The following is a 27397-nucleotide window of genomic DNA, read 5'->3' on the forward strand; positions in this document are numbered from 1 at the left end:
TCCACTTGTATCTGGTGTTAGCTAATTACTAGTTAGCTAGGTCTTCAGCCAGCATGGAACCAAAGCGGGGGAGGGGTTGCCCAAAACTCAGACACATTGTCATGTCATTACATCAAAAGACATATCAAAAGGGAGATTCATAAAAACTTCTTGACATCATTGATTGTCATGATTTACTGTATGAACATTGTCTGACATACAGTATAAATGCCTATATGACCTCAACCTGTAACTTTACAACACATTTCCTCCAGATGAACTATATAGGTAGCTTGATAAACAGTACTGACAATTCCATTTGGGCAAGCTAGCTAAATTATATAGCCTACATGTTGTCTATATGGATGCTGTTACAGTAACCAAACAGTTGGATAAACAAATTATTTGTGAAACCATGATGTGATAATGTGTGACAGGTTTGGATGTTGCATGCAATGTCAATGTTGTTTGAGTTGCTTTGTGTATCAGCACATTTGATTGAGATAATCTGACTGCAACAATGTTCACTGAGTCCATGTTGCTTGACAGGCGTTTTCAAAGAACTGTCCGTCAAGGTAAGATCCCTGCCCACTCAGCCCACTAGCTCCCCACCCACTCAGTCTACCAGCTCCCTGTCCACTCAGTCTACTAGCTCCCTGTCCACTCAGTCAACTAGCTCCCTGCCCACTCATTCCACTAGCTCCCCGTCCACTCAGTCTACTAGCTCCCTGTCCACTCATTCTACTAGCTCCCTGTCCACTCAGTCTACTAGCGCCCTGTCTACTCAGCCTACTAGCTCCCTGTCCACTCAGTCTACTAGCTCCCTGTCCACTCAGTCTACTAGCTCCCTGTCCACTCAGTCTACTAGCTCCCTGTCCACTCAGTCTACTAGCTCCCTGTCTACTCAGTCTACTAGCGCCCTGTCCACTCAGCCTACTAGCTCCCTGTCCACTCAGTCTACTAGCTCCCTGTCCACTCAGTCTACTAGCTCCCCGTCTACTCAGTCTACTAGCTCCCTGTCCACTCAGTCTACTAGCGCCCTGTCCACTCAGCCTACTAGCTCCCTGCCCACTCAGTCTAATAGCTCCCTGTCCACTCAGTCTACTAGCTCCCTGTCCACTCAGTCTACTAGCTCCCCGTCTACTCAGTCTACTAGCTCCCTGTCCACTCAGTCTACTAGCGCCCTGTCCACTCAGCCTACTAGCTCCCTGCCCACTCAGTCTAATAGCTCCCTGTCCACTCAGTCTACTAGCTCCCTGTCCACTCAGTCTACTAGCTCCCTTTCCACTCAGTCTACTAGCTCCCTGTCTACTCAGTCTACTAGCTCCCTGTCCACTCAGTCTACTAGCTCCCTGTCCACTCAGTCTACTAGCTCCCTGTCCACTCAGTCTACTAGCTCCCTTTCCACTCAGTCTACTAGCTCCCTGTCCACTCAGTCTACTAGCTACCTGCCCACTCAGTCTGTCTTGTCAGACTACCTGGTAGTTTGACACAAAGGAAGAAGAAAACATCTTAAATATTTACCATCTTGATCAGGAAAAAATATTGTGTGTGATGTTTCAGTCACTCAAAAGGCTATTTTACTGACTGTTAGGGACTTGTAACATGGCTGACCTGAAGGATGGTTGTAGTAGGACTCAGAGATACAACAACAACATGACTCATTGTTTCCCTTCGCACTAAAGATTTATTTCACATAGGCAAACATGACAGGCAAGGAAAACATACTCTACTAAAAATACATGATCACATCTTTAATATATCCTCTCTGTAGGATATTGTTAATCCAATAATACCTATATTTAGCTGACGCTAAGCATGTTGCAGTCTCAGAGCTAAAATAATACAGTAAACTTCTCTTTTTTTAAACGTTCTCTGTTTTCCCAGTCCACCCACCCCCCCCCCTTCGCATGCACACCAAACAATACCAGATGGATTGTTCTTTTTAAAAAGCAATTATTTATTAGTTTGTTTGTTTTATTAAAAGTATTTAATTCACTTAAATGAAGGTTTATCCAACAGATCATGTCCATTCAATAAATTATCTACCCAATAATCCTACATGTCATGCCCATAACCAACCCAAACGCTAACATTCACAGAAAAATAAAATGGCTGCTGTAACTATGGCGATGTGCAAAACTGCAAAACGGTGTCTTTGAAGAATCATACAGCGATTCAGCAAGTGGTTCGAGGGATTTGAGTGGTTCACAGTGGTAAATGGGTTCAACATCACAGCCATATACATAATATTGAACTGTCTTAAATGTCCAACAAACCAGGCTTTAAAACCCCCAGATCCAGAGCTATAATAGCTAATCACTCACCTTAACAACAAGCTTAGAGATATGTTAGCAGCAAAACTTACCACCTGCCTGAAGCTTGTCTACTCTGTTAGCATCTTCCCAGAGCTATGCATACTAACAAAAAGTGCTTAAATCTAATATGTTTAAAATATTCCATGCGAAATTAGACTAAACTGACTAAGTGATTGCATCGAGTTAACAATATTAGCATTAAACATTAGCACAGAGCTTACACTTAGCATATAGCTAACAATATTAGCATTAAGCTGACAATATAAGCAGCTCTAGCACCCTTAATCCATTAATTAGCACTGTTAACTCATTAGCTAGCATTGTTAGTGCATTAGTCAGTAACATTAGCTCATCAGCTAGTTTTGTTAGATTGCTAGCTAGCACTTTTAGCCCATTAACACAGCCCCAGTGCTTTGGCTGGGTCTCCCATGATGTCTCCGTAGACCAGCCTGAAGGAGTCGATGAATAGCTGTGTCCACTGCTGCCTGTCAGCGCCTGGCTGAGCTAGCTTAGCCCGCTGAGCCGTGTAGGCCATGGTCGCCACGCCAACCCCATACTGCTGCTCCCGTAGGCTGCCCAGCAGGCTGGCTACACCCCCGACTGAGGAAGGGACCATTGAGGGGCTGCCTTGCTCCGCAAGCTCCTCCCAGGGGGGAGGGGCCACGCTGTCGGGCACGGGCACACCCCCTCCTGCAACGAGCGGGAGAATGGTGGGCGGAAGAACGCGACACGACGCATCAACATCCCAAATGGTCACTTCCCAATATGGCCTCCGGTACACCCAATATGGCCTCCGGTACACCTAATATGGCCTCCGGTACACCGAATATGGCCTCCGGTACACCTAATATGGCCTCCGGTGCACCCAATATGGCCTCCGGTACACCCAATATGGCCTCCAGTACACCCAATATGGCCTCCGGTACACCCAATATGGCCTCCGGTACACCCAATATGGCCTCCGGTACACCCAATATGGCCTCCGGTACACCTAATATGGCCTCTGGTACACCCAACAAGCATGTAGCTTCTCAGTTCTACTCTCTCTAACTCGTTAGTTCAACCAGACATTTGAAGAACTATCTTCCTTACTATGTGGACTTTGTAGAGCCTCAAGGTGATGGACTGCCATGCTCATGTAAACCTTTAAACGTTTTCTGATGTCAAACCAAGCGAGACAGTATGGAGAACGAGTTAAGTACTGGACTGGACTGCACTCAACCAGCAGGTTCAGGGTTCAAAACCAACTTTAATCACAGCCCTTAGGGCATGCAGGTTCAGGGTTCAAAACCAACTGTAATCACAGCCCTTAGGGCATGCAGGTTCAGGGTTCAAAACCAACTTTAATCACAGCCCTTAGGGCATGTGACAATTAAAAATCAGAATGAAAATAATCTTACCAGTTTTACAGGGGAGGTCAGGACACACGATGACAGGATCTGACAGAATGATAAAGAGACAAAGAGAGAGGTTATTGAGAGAGTTTTTTTTTACTTTAAAAAAATGTCCTACATTGTAGAATAATAGTGAAGACATCAAAACTATGAAATAACACATATGTATTCATGTAGTAACCAAAACAGTGTTAAACAAATCAAAATATATTTTATATTTGAGATTCTTCAAAGTAGCCACACTTCAAGTGCAGTTGCAAAAACCATCAAGCTCTATGATGAAACTGTCTCTCATGAGGACCGCCACAGGAAAGGAAGACCCAGAGTTACCTCTGCTACAGAGAATAAGTTCATTAGAGTTACCAGCCTCAGAAACTGCAGCCCAAATAAATGCTTCACAGAGTTCAAGTAACAGACACATCTCAACATCAACTGTTCAGAGGAGACTGTGTGAATCAGGCCTTCATGGTCGAATTGCTGCAAAGAAACCACTACTAAAGGACACCGATAAGAAGATGAGACTTGCTTGGGTCAAGAAACACGAGCAAAAGACGTTAGACCGGTGGAATTCTGTCCTTTGGTCTGATTTTTGGTTCCAACCTCCGTGTCTTTGTGAGATGCAGAATAGGTGAACGGATGATCTCCGCATGTGTGGTTCCCACCTTGAAGCATGGAGGAGGAGGTGTGATGGTGTTTTGCTGGTGACACTGTCTGTGATTAATTTAGAATTCAAGGCACACTTAACCAGCATGGCTACCACAGCATTCTGCAGCGATACGCCGTCACGTTTTGTTTGCGCTTAGTGAGACTATCATTTGTTTTTCAACAGGACAATGACCCAACACAACAGGCTGTGCAAGGGCTATTTGAACAAGGACAGCGATGGAGTGCAGCATCAGATGACCTGGCCTCCACAATCACCTGACCTCAACCCAATTGAGATGGTTTGGGATGAGTTGGACTGCAAAATGAAAGAAAAGCAGCCAACAAGTGCTCAGCATATGTGGGAACGCCTTCAAGACTGTTGAAAAAGCATTCCTCGTGAAGCTGGTTGAGAGAATGCCAAGAGTGTGCAAAGCTGTCATCAAGGTCCTTCTGAGAGTCAGTTTCATCATAGCGCTTGATGATTTTTGCATCTGCACTTGAAGTATGACTACTTTGAAGAATCTCAAATATAAAATTTATTTAGATTTTTCAACACTTTTAGTTACTACATGATTCCATATATGTTATTTCATAGTTTTGAAGTCTTCACTATTATTCTACAATGTAGAAAATAGTAAAAATAAAGAAAACCCCTTGAATGAGTAGGTGTGTCCAAACTTTTGACTGGTACTGTAGGTGTGGACATGTTTAACTAAACTAAAGATGTCCCCACTAGAACAGTAAACTAACAGATATTTTGACCAACTGAGGACATTCTGTTGGTCCCCATTAGAATAGTAAACTAACATATATTTTGTCCAACTGGGGACATGTTGTTGGTCCCCACAAGGTTAAATGCTATTTCTTGGGGGTTTAGGGTTAAGGTTAGAATTAGGCTTAGGGGTTAGTTTTAGGGTTAGGAGCTATGGTTAGGGTTAGGTTTTGGGTTAAGGGTTAGGGTTAGGGTTAGGAGCTATGGTTAGGGTCAGGGTCAGGTTGTGGGGTTAGAGTTAGGGTTAGAAGCTATGGTTAGGGTCAGGGTTAGGTTTTGGGTTAAGAGTTTGGGTTAGGAGCTATGGTTAGGGTCAGGGTTAGGGTTAGGAGCTATGGTTAGGGTCAGGGTCAGGTTTTGGGGTTAGAGTTAGGGTTAGGAGCTATGGTTAGGGTCAGGGTCAGGTTTTGGGGTTAGAGTTGGGGTTAAGGGTTAGGGAAAATATCATATCATAAAATAAAATATCGGTTAGAATTAGGCTTAGGGGTTAGTTTTAGGGTTAGGAGCTATGGTTAGGGTTAGGTTTTGGGTTAAGGGTTAGGGTTAGGGTTAGGAGCTATGGTTAGGGTCAGGGTCAGGTTGTGGGGTTAGAGTTAGGGTTAGAAGCTATGGTTAGGGTCAGGGTTAGGTTTTGGGTTAAGAGTTTGGGTTAGGAGCTATGGTTAGGGTCAGGGTTAGGGTTAGGAGCTATGGTTAGGGTCAGGGTCAGGTTTTGGGGTTAGAGTTAGGGTTAGGAGCTATGGTTAGGGTCAGGGTCAGGTTTTGGGGTTAGAGTTAGGGTTAAGGGTTAGGGAAAATATCATTTTGAAAATATCATTTTGAAAGGTTAGTTATAAAAGACTGTGTGTGTGTGTACCTGGGCAGAGCACGGTCTCTATCTTGTCGATGAACTCCTCTGCCACCAGATCAGCGAAGCGCCTCATCCCCAGCACCCTACCTTCTCTCTGACAGGCTATACTCTTCAGGCTCTCATTCTCCTCTATCTGGTCAAACATGTCCCCTATACCTATAGCGCTCACGTCCACACTGGGGTCGCTGCTCACACACACAAGCACGCACACACACACACACGCACACACACACACGCACACAAAAATCGTCAGTAAGAACAGCTGATAAAACATATCCCAGACAACCCCTCTCCCGGTCAGCTACCTGCAGAGGTATGTGAGCAGTGAGTCGTCGTCCCTGGGGTCGAACCGTCCGTCTGTGATGACCACCACGGTGACGTTGGCTTTAGCTCGGCGGCTGTCCTTGATCAGGTGGTCGTAGGCGTACTTCAGCGCGGACGGGGTCCACGTCCCCCCGGCTATCCACTCCAGACGCTTCACCGCATCCTACAGACAGACAGTCAGACAGAGGGTGGGAGGGTGTTAGCCCACTGAGCTACAGCCTAGTAATTAGTTTGGGCAGCTAATTCAAGTCTACAGTCAGGCAGAGGGTGGGATGGTGTGTGTGTTTATGTCACAGACTGGGTTCCAAGGTCAAACTCTAGTGATCTGCACAATAGAAGACTGTTAGCCCGCTGAGCTAAAGCCTTGGCATTAGCCTGGGAGCTAATGTAAGTCTTCAGGTGTCAGGTAATGTTAAACATGTGCGTGTCACTCCAAATACCTTCAAGGCAGACAGGGAGTCACATATTATTAATGTTGTTGTTGTTATTATTATTTATTATTATTTATTATTATGATAGTTTTTATTGTTATTATTGTAGGTTTTTAAAAAAAATAGTTGTATTACGATTGTTTTTTATTATTATTAGTATATTTATTATTATAGATGTATTATTATTGTTGTTATTATTATTATAGATGTATTATTATTATTGTTATTATTATTAGTATATGTATTATTATAGATGTATTATTATTATTGTTATTATTATTAGTATATTTATTATTATTGTTATTATTATATTATTGTTATTATTATTAGTATATTTATTATTATTGTTATTATTATTAGTATATTTATTATTATTGTTGTTATTATATTATTGTTATTATTATTAGTATATGTATTATTATATTATTGTTATTATTAGTAGTATATGTATTATTATAGATGTATTATTATTATTGTTTTTCTTGTTATTGTTATTATTACTACACTACTTATTATTATTATTGGTTTTTATTATTGTTGTTATTATTATTATTATAGTTTTATTATTGTTGTTATTATTATTATAGGTTTTATTATTGTTGTTATTATTATAGTTTTATTATTGTTGTTATTATTATTATAGTTTTATTATTGTTGTTATTATTATTATAGTTTTATTATTGTTGTTATTATTATTATAGTTTTATTATTGTTGTTATTATTATTATAGTTTTATTATTCTTGTTATTATTATTATAGTTTTATTATTCTTGTTATTATTATTATAGTTTTATTATTGTTGTTATTATTATTATAGTTTTATTATTGTTGTTATTATTATTATAGTTTTATTATTCTTGTTATTATTATTATAGTTTTATTATTGTTATTAGTATTATATTATAGGTTTTTATTATTGTTATTACTATCATCATTATTATTGTTTTATTATTGTTATTACTATCATCATTATTATTGTTTTATTATTATTATTACTATCATCATTATTATTGTTTATTATTATTATTACTATCATCATTATTATTGTTTTATTATTATTGCTATTATTACCGCTATTATTATTAGTGTTTTATTGTTATTATTATTGTTATTATTACTATTATTATTAATTATTGTTATTATTATTACTATCTTTATTATTGTTATTATTGTTGTTATTATCACTATCATCATTATTATTGTTATTATTACTATTATATTACCTTGAAGGCAGACAGTGAGTCGATCTTGGAGTCATTTAGCCTGATGGCCTGGAAGGTTCCACTGTGACTGTACTGGACCACACCCACTCTGGTACCTGCGGGTTTATTTGTATGGTTGAATTAGCAAAAACGCAGTATTCAACATAATCTTTAGTTACCTGGGCATTAGAATCTGTAATGTGTTGTACCTGTCTCTGAGTTGGGGTCCTTGGCCATGGATCCCAGTCTGTTGATGGTGTTGATCACAAAGTTCTTCTCCAGAGTAAAATTGGTCAGACCCACTGACTCTGAGCTGTCAATCACAAACACGATGTCCAGCGCCCCACACCGCTTCTCACAGTCTGCATGGACAACACAGTACAGGGTTACATGAGTTAACAGTGTGTTGGTCTCTCTCTCTCTCTCTCTCTCTCTCTCTCTGTCTGTCTGTCTGTCTGTCTGTCTGTCTGTCTGTCTGTCTGTCTGTCTGTCTGTCTGTCTGTCTGTCTGTCTGTCTGTCTGTCTGTCTGTCTGTCTGTCTGTCTGTCTTGAACTGCATTGTTGGTTAAGGGCTTGTAAGTAACCATTTCACAGTAAGGTCTACACCTGTTGTATTCGGCTCATGTGACAAATATAATTTACTCACCACAGCAGCCGCAGGTCTCTCTGATGTAGTTCATGACATCACATTCCTACAATGAAAACATCACATGACACCACATGACCTTTCACTGACCTCTTGACTCCAGGCTGGAGTGATGGAGAGATAAAGGAATGAAAGAGGGATAGAAGGATGATCATAGAGGGATGATCAAAGAGGGATGGAGGGATTATCAAAGTGGGATGATCAACAAGGGATGACCAAAGAGGGATGATAATAGAGGGATGATCATAGAGGGATGATAAAGAGGGATAGAGGTTCTTACTGTGAGGCCGGGGATGATCATAGAGGGATGGAGGGATGATCAAAGTGGGATGATCAACAAGGGATGACCAAAGAGGGATGATCATAGAGGGATAGAGGGATGATCATAGAGGGATGATCAAAGAGGGATGATCATGGAGGGATAGAGGGATGATCATAGAGGGATGATCATAGAGGGATGATCATAGATGGATAGAGGGATGATCAAAGAGGGATAGAGGGATGATCAAAGAGGGATAGAGGGATGATCAAAGAGTGATAGAGTGACGATCAAAGAGGGATAGAGGGATGATCAAAGAGGGTTAGAGGGATGATCAAAGAGGGATGATCAAAGAGGGATAGAGGGATGATCAAAGAGGGATAGAGGGATGATCAAAGAGGGTTAGAGGGATGATCAAAGAGGGATAGAGGGATGATCAAAGAGGGATGATCAAAGGGGGATGGAGGGATGATCAAAGAGGGATAGAGGGATGATCAAAGAGGGATGGAGGGATGGTCAAAGAGGGATAGAGGGATGATCAAAGAGGGGTAGAGGGATGATCAAAGAGGGATGGAGGGATGATCAAAGAGGGATGATCAAAGAGGGATGGAAGGATGATCATAGAGGGATGATCAAAGAGGGATAGGGGGATGATCAAAGTGGGATGATCAACAAGGGATGACCAAAGAGGGATGATCATAGAGGGATAGAGGGATGATCAAAGTGGGATGATCAACAAGGGATGACCAAAGAGGGATGATCATAGAGGGATAGAGGGATGATCAAAGTGGGATGATCAAAGTGGGATGATCAACAAGGGATGACCAAAGAGGGATGATCATAGAGGGATAGAGGGATGATCATAGAGGGATGATCAAAGAGGGATAGAGGGATGATCATAGATGGATAGAGGGATGATCAAAGAGGGATAGAGGGATGATCATGGAGGGATAGAGGGATGATCATAGAGGGATGATCATAGAGGGATAGAGGGATGATCATAGATGGATAGAGGGATGATCAAAGAGGGATAGAGGGATGATCAAAGAGGGATAGAGGGATGATCAAAGAGTGATAGAGTGACGATCAAAGAGGGATAGAGGGATGATCAAAGAGGGTTAGAGGGATGATCAAAGAGGGATGATCAAAGAGGGATAGAGGGATGATCAAAGAGGGATAGAGGGATGATCAAAGAGGGTTAGAGGGATGATCAAAGAGGGATGATCAAAGAGGGATAGAGGGATGATCAAAGAGGGATGATCAAAGGGGGATGGAGGGATGATCAAAGAGGGATAGAGGGATGATCAAAGAGGGATGGAGGGATGGTCAAAGAGGGATAGAGGGATGATCAAAGAGGGGTAGAGGGATGATCAAAGAGGGATGGAGGGATGATCAAAGAGGGATGATCAAAGAGGGATGGAAGGATGATCATAGAGGGATGATCAAAGAGGGATAGAGGGATGATCAAAGAGGGATAGAAGGATGATCAAAGAGGGATGGAGGGATGATCAAAGAGGGATGATCAAAGAGGGATGATCATATAGGGATGATCAAAGAGGGATAGAGGGATGATCAAAGAGGGTTAGAGGGATGATCAAAGATAGATGATCATAGAGGGATGATCATACAGGGATGATCAAAGGGGGTTAGAGGGATGATCAAAGATAGATGATCATAGAGGGATGATCAAATAGGGATAGAGGGATGATCAAAGAGGGATGGAGGGATGATCAAAGAGGGTTAGAGGGATGATCAAAGAGGGATGGAGGGATGATCAAAGAGGGTTAGAGGGATGATCAAAGAGGGTTAGAGGGATGATCAAAGATGGATGATCATAGAGGGATAATATAGAGGGATGATCATAGAGGGTTAGAGGGATGATCAAAGAGGGATGATCAAAGAGGTTTAGAGGGATGATCAAAGAGGGATAGAGGGATGATCAAAGATGGATGATCATAGAGGGATGATCATAGAGGGTTAGAGGGATGATCAAAGAGGGATGATCATAGAGGAATAGGGGGGTGATCAAAGATGGATGATATAGAGGGATAGAGGGATGATCAAAGAGTGATGATCATAGAGGGATAGAGGGATGATCAAAGAGGGATGATCATAGAGGGATGATCATAGAGGGATGATCATAGAGGGATAGAGGGATGATAAAGAGGGATGATCATAGAGGGATGATCATAGAGGGATGATCATAGAGGGATGATAAAGAGGGATAGAGGGATGATCAGAGGGGTAGAGGGATGATCAAAGAGGGATAGAGGGATGATCAAAGATGGATGATCATAGAGGGATGATCATAGAGGGTTAGAGGGATGATCAAAGAGGGATGATCATAGAGGAATAGGGGGTGATCAAAGATGGATGGGGGTGATCAAAGATGGATGATATAGAGGGATAGAGGGATGATCAAAGAGTGATGATCATAGAGGGATAGAGGGATGATCAAAGAGGGATGATCATAGAGGGATGATCATAGAGGGATGATCATAGAGGCATAGAGGGATGATAAAGAGGGATGATCATAGAGGGATAGAGGGATGATAAAGAGGGATAGAGGTTCTTACTGTGAGGCCGGGGTCTCCCTCAGGACCTGGATCTCCCTGTGGAGAGAAAGGAGATGCTTTCATACACAGATTATAACACACTCACTCACTCACTCACTCACTCACTCACTCACTCACTCACTCACTCACTCACTCACTCACTCACCCACTCACCCACTCACTCACCCACTCACTCACTCACCCACTCACCCACCCACCCACCCACTCACCCACCCACCCACCCACTCACCCCCCACCCCCACCCACCCACCCCCCACCCACCCACGGTGTGCAGGTACTGTAGGTATGTGTAATGCTACGTACATCTCGTCCACCCACTCCTCTTGGTCCTCTGAATCCAGGTTCTCCCTGAGGCCCTGGTTCTCCCTCCTCTCCAGAGGTTCCCTTTCCCCCTGGTCCTCCCTTAGGGCCACAGTCTCCTCTGCCTCCTCTGGGCCCTGGGCCGCCCTTCTCCCCGCGATCTCCCTGCAAACACACACAGGTCAGAGGTCAGGGAGGTGTGTCAGGGAAGGCGTTACTCTGCTAATGTGTGTGTGTTTACCGTTGGTCCTCTTGGTCCTGGGTAACTGAAGCCAGCTCTTCCAACGTCACCCTACAGCAGCACAGAGATCAATCAATCAGCACACATATCAATCAAGCAAGCATGCAGCACAGAGATGAAATAATCAATTACAACACAGTAAACCAGTCACAGTAGTCAGCCACGTATGAAGTCAACAGCTATACCAGGGTTACACAAAAAACTACAAGATAGTGTAGTGTGAAGCTAAAACTTCTCTGCTGTTTTGGTCCCACAACTATCATGTTGCAGCACAGAGAACCCGTACACACGTATGTTGAGAGTGCCACGTCTTGCATCATACTCATCGCTGCAGTTTATCCTGTTCATAGCAACGTCATACAGTATCGCTGAGTCTCAGATTACCCAGACGAACAGTCAAATACCCAATGATGATAGCCACACACCTTTAGTCCTGGAAGGCCGGGGTCTCCTCTGGGTCCAGCATCACCAGGGTCGCCACGGGTACCCTGTTACACAGAATGTGGTTACCATAGCAATATCACCATGGTTACTGTACATGGCCACCTTATCACCATAACGTAGTAACATGACCGTGGAACCAACATGTACACGCACACACACACACCCTCCACACAGACATTGTGATCAGACTGGTGAAGCTATGATCTGTGACCTACGTTCTTCCCTGCTGCTCCTGAAGTACCGGGGGGCCCGCGTGGCCCCGGGAGTCCGTTGTCCCCCTTGGTTCCTTTGTTTCCCACTTCACCCGGCAGACCTCTCAGCCCCTCAGGTCCTGCCTCGCCCTGAAACACACAAACACACACACATACAACAAAATACCAGGAGGTAGGGTGTGTGTGTGTGTGTGTGTGTGTGTGTGTGTGTGTGTGTGTGTGTGTGTGTGTGTGTGTGTGTGTGTGTGTGTGTGTGTGTGTGTGTGTGTGTGTGTGTGTGTGTGTGTGTGTGTGTGTGTGTGAGAGAGAGAGAGAGAGAGTGTGTGCTATACCTTGTCTCCTTTAACTCCGTCTGTTCCCGGGGTCCCCATTGGCCCAAAGTCTCCTCTTCTCCCCTACAACAGTACAACAACCCTTAGACAACATCACAGACTACACCCCAACCAGTCTGTAATACCTACATGTTTCAAGCAGATCACCATAGTCCCTGTACCCAAGAACACCAAACCTGTCAAAATGACTACCACCCTGTAGCACTCACATCTGTAGCCATGAAGTGCTTTGAAAGGCTGGTCATGGCTCACATCAACACCATCATCCAAAACAACCTGGACGCACTCTAATTTGCATACTGCCTCAACAGATCCACAGATGACACAATCTCTATTGCACTCCACACTGCCCTTTCCCACCTGGACAGAAGGAACACCTATGTGAGAATGCTGTTTATTGACTACAGCTTAGCGTTCAACACCACAGTGCCCAAAAAAGCTTATCACTAAGCCGAGGACCCTGGTTCGAAACACCTCCCTTTGCAACTGGATCCTGGACTTCCTGAAGGGCCGACCCCAGGTGGTGAGGGCCGCCCCCAGGTGGTGAGGGTAGGCAACAACACCTCCGCCACGCTGATCCTCAACACGGGGGCCCCGCAGGGGTGTGTACTTAGTCCCCTCCTGTATTCCTTGTTCACCCACGACTGCGTGGCCAGGCACGCCTCCAACACCATCCTTAAGTTTGCTGACGACACGACAATGGTAGGCCTGATCACCAACGACGATGAGACAGCTTATAAGGAGGTCGTCAGTAGGTTTGTGGCCGTCACAAAATTTTGTCAGCCAGTGATTGTCAAGCAAATAACTGTCGGTCTCACAGTAATTGACGGTTAATTAAGATAAACACATTTAGCATCCCCACTGATGCAGACCTTTGGAACATCTACATTTAAAAACATCTATTTAATATACACCATCACAATACATCCATGTAATATAGTCTACACCATCACAATAAATCCATGTAATATAGTCTACCTACACAATCACAATAAATCCATGTAATATAGTCTACCTACACAATAAATCCATGTAATATAGTCTACACCTCCACAATAAATCCATGTAATATAGTCTACACCTTAACAATACATCCATGTAATATAGTCTACACCATCACAATAAATCCATGTAATATAGTCTACCTACACCATCACAATAAATCCATGTAATATAGTCTACCTACACATTCACAATAAATCCATGTAATATAGTCTACACCATCACAATAAATCCATGTAATATAGTCTACCTACACCATCACAATAAATCCATGTAATATAGTCTACACCATCACAATAAATCCATGTAATATAGTCTACACCATCACAATAAATCCATGTAATATAGTCAACACCATCACAATAAATCCATGTAATATAGTTTACCTACACCATCACAATAAAGCCATGTAATATAGTCTACCTACACCGTCACAATAAATCCATGTAATATAGTCTACACCATCACAATAAATCCATGTAATATAGTTTACCTACACAATCACAATAAATCCATGTAATATAGTCTACACCTTCACAATAAATCCATGTAATATAGTCAACACCATCACAATAAATCCATGTAATATAGTCTACACCATCACAATAAATCCATGTAATATAGTCTACACCTTCACAATAAATCCATGTAATATAGCATACACCATCACAATAAATCCATGTAATATAGTCTACACCATCACAATAAATCCATGTAATATAGCCTACACCATCACAATAAATCCATGTAATATAGTCTACACCTTCACAATACATCCATGTAATATAGTCTACACCATCACAATAAATCCATGTAATATAGTCTACACCATCACAATAAATCCATGTAATATAGTCTACACCATCACAATAAATCCATGTAATATAGTCTACACCTTCACAATACATCCATGTAATATAGTCTACACCATCACAATAAATCCATGTAATATAGCCTACACCATCACAATAAATCCATGTAATATAGTCTACACCTTCACAATACATCCATGTAATATAGTCTACCTACACCATCACAATAAATCCATGTAATATAGTCTACACCATCACAATAAATCCATGTAATATAGTCTACACCATCACAATAAATCCATGTAATATAGTCTACACCATCACAATAAATCCATGTAATATAGTCTACCTACACCATCACAATAAATCCATGTAATATAGTCTACCTACACATTCACAATAAATCCATGTAATATAGTCTACACCATCACAATAAATCCATGTAATATAGTCTACCTACACCATCACAATAAATCCATGTAATATAGTCTACACCATCACAATAAATCCATGTAATATAGTCAACACCATCACAATAAATCCATGTAATATAGTCTACCTACACCATCACAATAAAGCCATGTAATATAGTCTACCTACACCGTCACAATAAATCCATGTAATATAGTCTACCTACACCATCACAATAAATCCATGTAATATAGTTAATATAGTCTACCTACACATTCACAATAAATCCATGTAATATAGTCTACACCATCACAATAAATCCATGTAATATAGTCTACCTACACCATCACAATAAATCCATGTAATATAGTCTACACCATCACAATAAATCCATGTAATATAGTCTACACCTTCACAATAAATCCATGTAATATAGTCAACACCATCACAATAAATCCATGTAATATAGTCTACACCATCACAATAAATCCATGTAATATAGTCTACACCATCACAATAAATCCATGTAATATAGTCTACACCATCACAATAAATCCATGTAATATAGTCTAAACCATCACAATAAATCCATGTAATATAGTCTACCTACACCATCACAATAAATCCATGTAATATAGTCTACACCTTCACAATAAATCCATGTAATATAGCATACACCATCACAATAAATCCATGTAATATAGTCTACACCATCACAATAAATCCATGTAATATAGTCTAAACCATCACAATAAATCCATGTAATATAGTCTACCTACACCATCACAATAAATCCATGTAATATAGTCTACACCTTCACAATAAATCCATGTAATATAGCATACACCATCACAATAAATCCATGTAATATAGTCTACACCATCACAATAAATCCATGTAATATAGCCTACACCATCACAATAAATCCATGTAATATAGTCTACACCTTCACAATACATCCATGTAATATAGTCTACACCATCACAATAAATCCATGTAATATAGTCTACCTACACCATCACAATAAATCCATGTAATATAGTCTACACCTTCACAATAAATCCATGTAATATAGTCTACACCTTCACAATAAATCCATGTAATATAGTCTACACCATCACAATAAATCCATGTAATATAGTCTACACCATCACAATAAATCCATGTAATATAGGCTACCTACACCATCACAATAAATCCATGTAATATAGCATACTAACCTTATTAAAACATATAGGCTTATGGGCTAGGCTACATGAGGTGTGATACTAACCTTATAGGACTATGGGCTAGACTACATGAGGTGTGATACTAACCTTATAGGCCTATGGGCTAGACTACATGAGGTGTGATACTAACCTTATTAAAACATATAGGACAATGGACTAGACTACATGAGGTGTGATACTAACCTTATAGGACTATGGGCTAGGATACATGAGGTGTGATACTAACCTTATTAAAACATATAGGTCTATGGGCTAGTCTACATAAGGTGTGATACTAACCTTATAGGACTATGGGCTAGGATACATGAGGTGTGATACTAACCTTATTAAAACATATAGGTCTATGGGCTAGTCTACATAAGGTGTGATACTAACCTTATAGGTTAATCATGCCAGCCAGGTAGGCTATACAACAGGTCTACTACACCTGTTGTATTCAGCATTTCACTGTGAGGTCTACTACACCTGTTGTATTCAGCGCATGTGACAAATACAATTTGATTTTGATTTGACCCCTCAGCAAACCATCAGACACAGAGCTAATCTCCAATGTATATAGATCTCATTGTGTTTGACATCATGCTTCAGAGGTTCTCACCAGTTCTCCATTGACTCCCGGGCCTCCAGCGGTTCCCTAGAACACACACGCACGCACGCACGCACGCACACACACACACACACACACACACACACACACACACACAAGGACAAGTAGAGTTATACATACATATATATATATATATTTAGGACAAGTAGAGTTATACATATATATATATATAGGACAAGTAGAGTTATACATATATATATATATATATATAGGACAAGTAGAATTATACATATATATATATATATATATATATATATATATATATAGGACAAGTAGAGTTATACAATTGAAGTCAGACGTTTACATACACCTTAGCCAGATATATTTAAACTGTTTTTCACAATTCCTAACATTTAATCCTAGTAAAAATTCCCTGTTTTTAGGTCAGTTGGGATCACCACTTTCAGAATGTGAAATGTCAGAATAATAGTAGAGAGAAGGATTAATTTCAGCCTTTATTTATTTCATCACATCCCCAGGGGTCAGAAGTTTACATACACTCAAGCTTTTTTCCGGAAGCCCCGAACAATCTGAAAGGGGTTTCATCAGAGAAAATGACTTTACCCCAGTCCTCAGCAGTCCAATCCCTGAACCTTTTGCAGAATATCAGTCTATCCCTGATGTTTTTCAAGGAGAGAAGTGGCTTCTTTGCTGCCCTTGTTGACACCAGGCCATCCTCCAAAAGGCTTTGCCTCACTGTGCGTGCAGATGCACTCACACCTGCCTGCTGCCATTCCTGAGCAAGCTCTGTACTTGTGGTGCCCCGAACCCACAGCTGAATCAACTTTAGGAGACGGTCCTGGAGCTTGCTGGACTTTCTTGGGCGCCTTATAGCCTTCACAACAATTGAACCGCTCTCCTTGAAGTTCTTGATGATCCAGTAAATGGTTGATTTAGGTGCAATCTTACTGGCAGCAATATCCTTGCCTGTGAAGCCGTTTTTGTGCAAAGCAATGTTTCCTTGCAGGTAACCATGGTTGACAGAGGAAGAACAATGATTCCAAGCACCACTTTTTCTTTTGAAGCTTCCAGTCTTTTATTCGAACTCAATCAGCATGACAGAGTGATCTCCATCCTTGTCCTCTTCAACACTCACACCTGTGTTAACGAGATAATCACTGACATGATGTCAGCTGGTCCTTTTGTGGCAGGGTTGAAATGCAGTGGAAATGTTTTTGGGGGATTCAGTTCATTTGCATGGCAGAGAGGAACTTTGCAATTAATTGCAATTCATCTGATCACTCTTCATAACATTCTGGAGTATATGCAAATTGACATCATACAAACTGAGGCAGCAGACTTTGTGAAAATTAATATTGGTGTCATTCTCAAAACTTTTGGCCACGACTATATACACACACACTACCGTTCAAAAGTTTGGGGTCACTTAAAAAATGTCCTTGTTTTTGAAAGAAAAGGCAATTTTTTGTCCATTAAAATAACATCAAATTGATCAGAAATACAGTGTAGACATTGTTAATGTTATAAATGACTATTGTAGCTGGAAACGCAGATGTTTTATGGAATATCATCATAGGCGTACAGAGGCCCATTATCAGCGACCATCACTCCTGTGTTCCAGTGGCACGTTGTGTTAGCTAATCCAAGTTTATCATTTTAAAAGGCTAATTGATCACTAGAAAACCCTTTTGCAATTATGTTAGCATAGCTGAAAACTGTTTTTCTGATTAAAGAAGCAATAAAACTGGCCTTTTTTAGACTAGTTGAGTATCTGGAGCATCAGCATTTGTGGGTTCGATTACTGGCTCAAAATGGCCAGAAACAAAGACCTTTCTTCTGAAACTTGTCAGTCTATTCTTGTTCTGAGAAGTGAAGGCTATTCCATGCCACACAGCCAGGACAATCAAGGTGTGGATGGAGGACCACCAGATCAAGACCCTGTCATGGCCAGCCCAATCTCTCCAGACCTGAACCCCACTGAAAACCTCTGGAATGTGATCAAGAGGAAGATGGATGGTCACAAGCCATCAAACAAAGCCGAGCTGCTTGACTTTTTGTGCCAGGAGTGGCATAATGTCACCCAACATCAATGTGAAAGACTGGTGGGGAACATGCCAAGACGCATGAAAGCTGTGATTGAAAAACAGGGTTTTTCCACCAATAGTTTTTTCTGAACTCTTCTTAAGTTAAAATATTAGTATTGTGTTGTTTAAAAATGAATATGAACGTATTTTCTTTGCATTATTTGAGGTCTGACAACACTGCATCTTTTTAGTTATTTTGACCAGCAGTCATTCTCTGCGAAACAAACACATACCTATAAATAGTAAAATGTTATTTTATATATATATATTGGACAGGTATAGTATATATATATTATTATAGAGTGTGTGTAGAGTATTCTTACTGGTGTTCCTTTGTTTCCTGGGAAGCCATCCCTATATCACCCTGAGGAGAAGGAAGACAACAACAGGGTTATTCACCCCTTAACCCATGACCTAGAATTCTTTAAGCCTTTAAGCCTTTTTAGGCACTGGTAGAGTGTGTGTAGCCCAAAGTGAAAAGGAAGATTCTTACTGGTGTTCCTTTGTTTCCTGGGAAGCCAGGTGTGCCAGCACTCCCTCTCTCACCCTGAGGAGAAGGAAGACAACAACAGGGTTATTCACCCCTTAACCCATGACCTAGAATTCTTTAAGCCTGACCTCTAGCCCATGACCTTGACCAGTGCCTTTTCTAGGCACTGGACATAAGTGGCTGCTTAGGGCCCAAAGTCCGCTTGAAAAGGAAGTCAGTCTGGGTCTCGGCTTCCTGTTGAGAGGTAGAATACACAAGAGAAGAAAAGGAAGTCAATCTGGGTCTCGGCTTCCTGTTGAGAGGTAGAATACACAAGAGAAGAAAAGGAAGTCAATCTGGGTCTCGGCTTCCTGTTGAGAGGTAGAATGCACAAGAGAAGGTAGAATACACAAGAGAAGAAAAGGAAGTCAATCTGGGTCTCGGCTTCCTGTTGAGAGGTAGAATACACAAGAGAAGAAAAGGAAGTCAATCTGGGTCTCGGCTTCCTGTTGAGAGGTAGAATACACAAGAGAAGAAAAGGAAGTCAATCTGGGTCTCGGCTTCCTGTTGAGAGGTAGAATGCACAAGAGAAGGAAAGGAAGTCAATCTGGGTCTCGGCTTCCTGTTGAGAGGTAGAATACACAAGAGAAGGAAAGGAAGTCAATCTGGGTCTCGGCTTCCTGTTGAGAGGTAGAATGCACAAGAGAAGGAAAGGAAGTCAATCTGGGTCTCGGCTTCCTGTTGAGAGGTAGAATACACAAGAGAAGGAAAGGAAGTCAATCTGGGTCTCGGCTTCCTGTTGAGAGGTAGAATACACAAGAGAAGGAAAGGAAGTCAATCTGGGTCTCGGCTTTCTGTTGAGAGGTAGAATAGTAGCATACACAAGGTGCCATTTTGAAACTTGGTTGTGCATCAGCAGATGTTCTATTGTTATGTCTGTCACTGTCAGTCAATCATGTCAGATAACATGTTATAGATTGCTATGTAAATAGTCTACCCAGCTATCTAAACCTTGTAGCAATCATGGCCAAATTATTAACCGGGCACAAGGCATGTGCCCAAGGGCCCTAACCTACAGGGGCCCACATTGATTTTGCTAGTCACTCTCATTCAGATATCATATTAACATGAGAAATGATATGGCAAAATGTGCAGAATAGCAGGAAATTTGCTTAAAAACGGCTAAATATTCTCTCAAACGCATGTTAAAATGTGTAGAATTGCAGGACATTGACTTTAAAGCTGCACATTTTTCTCTCAAAATGTCAATAAAATGTTTTGCTCGCGAGGTGGGGGGGCCCTCCCGGGGGGGCCCTCCCAACCAAATCTTACGTAGGGCTCCCAAAAAGCTAGAAACGACATAGCCTTGAACACATTACCTCTAACCCTGACCTCTAACCTATAAACCTGACCTATTAACCATAACCCATGACCTCTAACCCTGACCTCTAACCCATAATCTCTAACCCATGACCTATTAACCATAACCCATGACCTATTAACCATGACCCATGACCTCTAACCCATTAACCATAACCTCTTAACCTCTGACCCATGACCTATTAACCATAACCCTGACCTATAACCCATGACCTATAACCCATGACCTATTAGCCATAACCCATGACCTATAAACTTAAAAAAATTACCTATAATTTTCCTATCAAGGTCCCTGACACAATGACCAGAGAAGAGCACAGAGGTCAGGTAGACACAGTCTGAGGGTCAGGGGTTAGATGTAGGAAGTGACTTCCTGTGTACCTTAGGTCCAGAGTCTCCCACCGGGCCGAGGGGGCCTGCTCTTCCTGAGCGACCGGGATCTCCCTGCAGAAAGAAACACAGTGATTAGTGATTGTATGGTGATTGTGTTGTGATTTTGTGGTGATTGTGTTGTGATTGTATAGAGATGGTTTGATGATTACAGAAGTGGTTGTATAGTGATTATATGAGGGTTGTATAGTGATTATAGGGGGGTTGTGTAGTGATTATAGGGGGGGTTGAATAGTGATTATAAGGGGGTTGTATAGTGATCATAGGGGGGTTGAATAGTGATTATATGTGGGGTTGTATAGTTATTATAGGGGGGGTTGTAATAGTGATTATAGGGGGTTGTATAGTGGGGGGGGGTGATTTGTTATAGTGATTATAGGGGGGTTGTATAGTGATTATAGGGGGGTTGTATAGTGATTATAGTGGGGGGTTGTATAGTGATTATAGGGGGGTTGTATAGTGATTATAGGGGGGTTGTATAGTGATTATAGTGGGGGTTGTATAGTGACTATAGGGGGGTTGTATAGTGATTATAGGGGGGTTGTATAGTGATTATAGTGGGGGTTGTATAGTGATTATAGGGGGGTTGTATAGTGATTATGGGGGGTTGTATAGTGATTATAGGGGGGTTGTATAGTGATTATAGGGGGGTTGTATAGTGATTATAGTGGGGGGTTGTATAGTGATTATAGGGGGGTTGTAGGGGGTTGTATAGTGACTATAGAGGGGGGTTGTATAGTGATTATAGGGGGGTTGTATAGTGATTATAGGGGGGTTGTGATAGTGATTATAGGGGGGTTGTATAGTGATTATAGGGGGGTTGTATAGTGATTATAGGGGGGTTGTATAGTGATTATAGGGGGTTGTATAGTGATTATAGGGGGGTTGTATAGTGATTATAGGGGGGTTGGGGGGTTGTATAGTGATTATAGGGGGGTTGTATAGTGATTATAGGGGGGTTGTATAGTGATTATAGGGGGGTTGTATAGTGATTATAGGGGGGTTGTATAGTGATTATAGGGGGGTTGTATAGTGATTATAGGGGGGTTGTATAGTGATTATAGGGGGGTTGTATAGTGATTATAGGGGGGTTGTATAGTGATTATAGGGGGGTTGTATAGTGATTATAGGGGGGTTGTATAGTGATTATAGGGGGGTTGTATAGTGATTATAGGGGGGTTGGGGGGTTGTATAGTGATTATAGGGGGGTTGTATGGGGGGTTGTATAGTGATTATAGTGGGGGGTTGTATAGTGATTATAGGGGGGGGTTGTATAGTGATTATAGGGGGGTTGTATAGTGATTATAGGGGGGTTGTATAGTGATTATAAGGGGGGGTTGTATAGTGATTATAGGGGGGTTGTATAGTGATTATAGGGGGGGTTGTATAGTGATTATAGGGGGGTTGTATAGTGATTATAGGGGGGTTGTATAGTGATTATAGGGGGGTTGTATAGTGATTATAGGGGGGTTGTATAGTGATTATGATTATAGGGGGGGGGTTGTATAGTGATTATAGTGGGGGTTGTATAGTGATTATAGGGGGGTTGTATAGTGATTATAGTGGGGGTTGTATAGTGATTATAGGGGGGTTGTATAGTGATTATAGGGAGGTTGTATAGTGATTATAGGGGGGTTGTATAGTGATTATAGGGGGGTTGTATAGTGAATATAGGGGGGGTTGTATAGTGATTATAGGGGGGTTGTATAGTGACTATAGGGGGGGTTGTATAGTGATTATAGGGGGGTTGTATAGTGACTATAGGGGGGTTGTATAGTGATTATAGGGGGGTTGTATAGTGATTATAGTGGGGGTTGTATAGTGATTATAGGGGGTTGTATAGTGATTATAGGGGGGTTGTATAGTGATTATAGGGGGGGTATTGATTATAGTGATTATAGGGGGTTGTATAGTGATTATAGTGGGGGTTGTATAGTGATTATAGGGGGGGGTTGTATAGTGATTATAGGGGGGTTGTATAGTGATTATAGGGGGGGTTGTATAGTGATTATAGGGGTACCTTCTCTCCATCCGTTCCAGGAAGACCACCGTCGCCCGCGTCTCCTGGGTGACCATCAGGACCCTGCCCGAGACACACACACACACATACACACACACACACACACACACACACACACACACACGTAAATATATTACACACACACACACTGAGGTCATACCCTGAGTCAGGTTTCTCAGAACATACCCTGTCTCCTGGATCTAGTCAGGTTTCTCAGAACATACCCTGTCTCCTGGGTCTAGTCAGGTTTCTCAGAACATACCCTGTCTCCTGGGTCTAGTCAGGTTTCTCAGAACATACCCTGTCTCCTGGATCTAGTCAGGTTTCTCAGAACATACCCTGTCTCCTGGATCTAGTCAGGTTTCTCAGAACATACCCTGTCTCCTGGGTCTAGTCAGGTTTCTCAGAACATACCCTGTCTCCTGGATCTAGTCAGGTTTCTCAGAACATACCCTGTCTCCTGGGGATCTAGTCAGGTTTCTCAGAACATACCCTGTCTCCTGGGTCTAGTCAGGTTTCTCAGAACATACCCTGTCTCCTGGATCTAGTCAGGTTTCTCAGAACATACCCTGTCTCCTGGATCTAGTCAGGTTTCTCAGAACATACCCTGTCTCCTGGATCTAGTCAGGTTTCTCAGAACATACCCTGTCTCCTGGGTCTCCTTTGCAGCCGGGAGCGCCGATGCGTCCGATCTTCCCCTTCTGTCCGTCTGTCCCGTTGCGTCCAGCGAGGCCGGCCACACCCTTCTTCCCCTCAGCTCCGATCTCCCCCTGAAAACACACAGCAATAATCCATAACCTTTCACCTTGACTACCTTCAGTCCAGTGGAGGCTGGTGAGTGGAGGACGGCTCATAATAATGGCTGGAACGGAGCGAATGGAATGGCATCAACCACCTGGAAACCATGGAAACCATGTGTTTGATGTATTTGCTACCATTCCAGAAATTCCGCTCCAGCCATTACCACGAGCCCGTCCACCCAAATTAAGGTGCCATCAACCTCCTGTGCTTCAGTCACATGATGAGCAGGTCTTATAACCAATTATTAATAGATAATCAATGGATAATAAATATTGACCTCACCTTTTCACCTTTGATACCTATTTCACCCTATAGAAGCGCAAGAGAGAAAAGAACCAGTCAGACCTTCAGTATTACTGGTTGAGTCACTACAGATGAAGACATTATTACTAGTAGCCACGTCTCTAGCTTTTCCATACATTATTACCTGCAGTGTATTTAAAGAAATTGTTCAGGGCAGTGTATTTAAAGACATTGTTAAGGGCAGTGTATTTAAAGATATTGTTAAGGGCAGTGTATTTAAAGACATTGTTAAGGGCAGTGTATTTAAAGACATTGTTAATGGCAGTGTATTTAAAGATATTGTTAAGGGCAGTTTAAAGATATTGTTAAGGGTAGTGTATTTAAGACATTATTACTGGTAGTGTGTGTGAATGGGATGAGCCTGGAGACTTGCCTTGACTCCTGGGTGACCGATGGGACCCTCGATGCCGGGGTCGCCCTGTCTTCCCCTATCGCCTTTAGGTCCGGGGTTCCCGTTGTCTCCTTTAGCTCCCTGTAGCACACAACAGAGTCAGAACAAGTGTGTGTGTGTGTGTGTGTGTAAGTCGCTCTGGATAAGAGTCTTGCTAAATGACTTAAATGTAAATGTACAGTGTCCCGTGGGTGAGGTGCAAAAATATATACAGGCGGGTGGAATGTGTGTTTTTCAACCCCTGTAGAGTCTTGCATGGGGTCCGGTTTGGAACAGTGTACATGGGTGAGGTGGAAACATTTAAATCAAGGTGGAATAGACTTTTTCAAACCCCTTGATGTGTTGCATTTGGAACAATTCCATTGCGGCGAGGCAAACATTTTAAATCAAGCCATAATAGACCTAACCAGGCCACCAGTAGCTTGATGTGTTGCATTGTGTTGAGAATTCCACTGTGAGCGGCGAGGCAGACCTCACCTAGGCCACCAGCCACGCAGGCAGACCTAACCTAGGCCACCAGCCACGCAGGCAGACCTAACCTAGGCCACCAGCCACGCAGGCAGACCTCACCTAGGCCAGCAGCCACGCAGGCAGATCTCACCTAGGCCACCAGCCACGCAGGCAGACCTCACCTAGGCCACCAGCCACGCAGGCAGACCTCACCTAGGCCACCAGCCACGCAGGCGAGAGTGGAGCAGGGAACTGGCCATTATTTTTGCGGTGCTGAAACGTTCTGATTTGTCCACGCATAGAGCTTATGTTCCCTCACGTAAGAATATGACACGCTGACAAGTTGACATTCCCTGGATAGCCTGGCTTCACCCAGAGGAACAAACAGAAAGGTTATGATCAGGGACTCGGCTAACACCCCACGTTGGAAACAGGTGCTGCGGGATTTAAATCCCCACGTTGGAAACAGGTGCTGCGGGAGTTAAATCCCCACGTTGGAAACAGGTGCTGCGGGATTTAAATCCCCACGTTGGAAACAGGTGCTGCGGGATTTAAATCCCACGTTGGAAACAGGTGCTGCGGGATTTAAATCCCCATGTTGGAAACAGGTGCTGCGGGATTTAAATCCCCACGTTGGAAACAGGTGCTGCGGGATTTAAATCCCCACGTTGGAAACAGGTGCTGCGGGATTTAAATCCCCACGTTGGAAACAGGTGCTGCGGGATTTAAATCCCCACGTTGGAAACAGGTGCTGCGGGATTTAAATCCCCACGTTGGAAACAGGTGCTGCGGGATTTAAATCCCCACGTTGGAAACAGGTGCTGCGGGATTTAAATCCTCACGTTGGAAACAGGTGCTGCGGGATTTAAATCCCCACGTTGGAAGGACAACAACACGGTAGATAGATACACATCTTTCACAAAGTGCAACCAGGTAGGCCTATTGTTTTTAATAATTCAGTTAATTATCACTTGATTATTAAATCAATTCAGGCTTTCGTTCATTACGGCGTAAGCAGGTAAATTGGTGCGGCTGGTAAGCGTTTGAGTGGCCTACTAAATACATGACCTATTTTGGCTGAAATCAGCGGATGTGATGGATCCGGGAGTGATGGATCCGGGAGTGATGGATCCGGGAGTGATGGATCCGGGAGTGATGGATCCGGGAGTGATGGATCCGGGAGTGATGGATCCGGGAGTGATGGATCCGGGAGTGATGGATCCGGGAGTGATGGATCCGGGAGTCCTTGCTAGATGCGGGAGTGATGGATCCGGGAGTGATGGATCCGGGAGTGATGGATCCGGGAGTGATGGATCCGGGAGTCCTTGCTAGATGCGGGAGCGGTATAGTTTTTTGACCATACAGACATGTCATAATATGTATTTTCCATATCAAGTATTCTATGCTTTAAGTTGATTGGAGAATCATTTATTTGTTAGATATAAGAAGAATTTAAAAAATTGTTGCACCATATCCCTGGATGTCATGGAATGTTTGGCCGTTTGGAAACCTTGAGTGTGGACTGTGTGCGTACCAAACAACCCCGCTTCAGGCTTGGGCAGTGGCTATGGTAAAGAGGAAAGGAAGGCACTACAGATGTATTACATCCGTTCATTATACCATATGCTATTTGACTTGTAAACCAATACGGCTGGTAAAAATGTGAGGAGCCTATTCTTCCATATTCCAGTTCGGGACTAGTTTATTGAAGTTGAATTAGGCCTAAACTATTTGATGATCTAAACAATATTGAATGTAAAGGTATTGTTTTGTGTCGGCTATAGGCTTTCATTAGGTAGGAAGGCTAAAAAGTGATTTGAGAGACGCATCGCAATATAAAAATAAAAATATATTGTTCTTAATTCATGGCATGGTTTCCTTTTCTATAAATGTTGAATAGACATGTAGACAAATTCCTTCATACAGGGAGAAGCCTAATAGTCTTGTACTCAGGAGTCATAAAAACGATTCAATAAATTGATGTTATTTTGCGGGTAACGTATCGGCTCTCGGAAACAATTCTATGTGGGTCGGTCTGCAGAGAAAATTATGTTCTGGTGTCGGATATTGGGTGGGGCTCGGGATTGATGTGGCCAGCGTGTGGAGTCGATAAACAAACAGATCCGTCCAGGACTCTAGCGTGTACCTTCTGTCCTCTGTGT

The 27397-nt window shown here is 42.3% G+C and overlaps 1 protein-coding gene across 3 annotated transcripts in view; it reads right to left on the minus strand.

Annotated features, from left to right (window-relative positions):
• LOC135508558 (collagen alpha-2(VI) chain-like) overlaps positions 1-27397 on the minus strand; it is a 48732-nt gene that overhangs the window by 3643 nt on the left and 17692 nt on the right. For 2 of the 3 annotated variants that reach the window (XM_064928840.1, XM_064928833.1), the window contains exons 7-26: positions 27382-27397; positions 24768-24866; positions 24374-24400; positions 23935-24060; positions 23291-23353; positions 21262-21324; positions 19525-19578; positions 16978-17013; positions 12926-12988; positions 12597-12722; positions 12363-12425; positions 11938-11988; positions 11700-11861; positions 11397-11432; positions 8562-8607; positions 8125-8277; positions 7937-8031; positions 6264-6445; positions 5965-6143; positions 3698-3736 (exon numbers count right to left, since the gene is read on the minus strand). The exon at positions 27382-27397 is cut by the window's right edge and continues 50 nt beyond it. In XM_064928840.1, the coding sequence (XP_064784912.1) occupies positions 3698-3736; positions 5965-6143; positions 6264-6445; positions 7937-8031; positions 8125-8277; positions 8562-8607; positions 11397-11432; positions 11700-11861; positions 11938-11988; positions 12363-12425; positions 12597-12722; positions 12926-12988; positions 16978-17013; positions 19525-19578; positions 21262-21324; positions 23291-23353; positions 23935-24060; positions 24374-24400; positions 24768-24866; positions 27382-27397 (1679 nt within the window). Of the gene's footprint in view, positions 1-1637; positions 2988-3697; positions 3737-5964; positions 6144-6263; positions 6446-7936; positions 8032-8124; positions 8278-8561; positions 8608-11396; positions 11433-11699; positions 11862-11937; positions 11989-12362; positions 12426-12596; positions 12723-12925; positions 12989-16977; positions 17014-19524; positions 19579-21261; positions 21325-23290; positions 23354-23934; positions 24061-24373; positions 24401-24767; positions 24867-27381 lie in introns of those variants that run through there. The other variant, XM_064928845.1, reaches the window with a different exon arrangement.

The sequence above is a fragment of the Oncorhynchus masou genome, chromosome 3, assembly GCF_036934945.1.
Source record: "Oncorhynchus masou masou isolate Uvic2021 chromosome 3, UVic_Omas_1.1, whole genome shotgun sequence".
NCBI classification, from domain to species: Eukaryota; Metazoa; Chordata; class Actinopteri; order Salmoniformes; family Salmonidae; genus Oncorhynchus; species Oncorhynchus masou.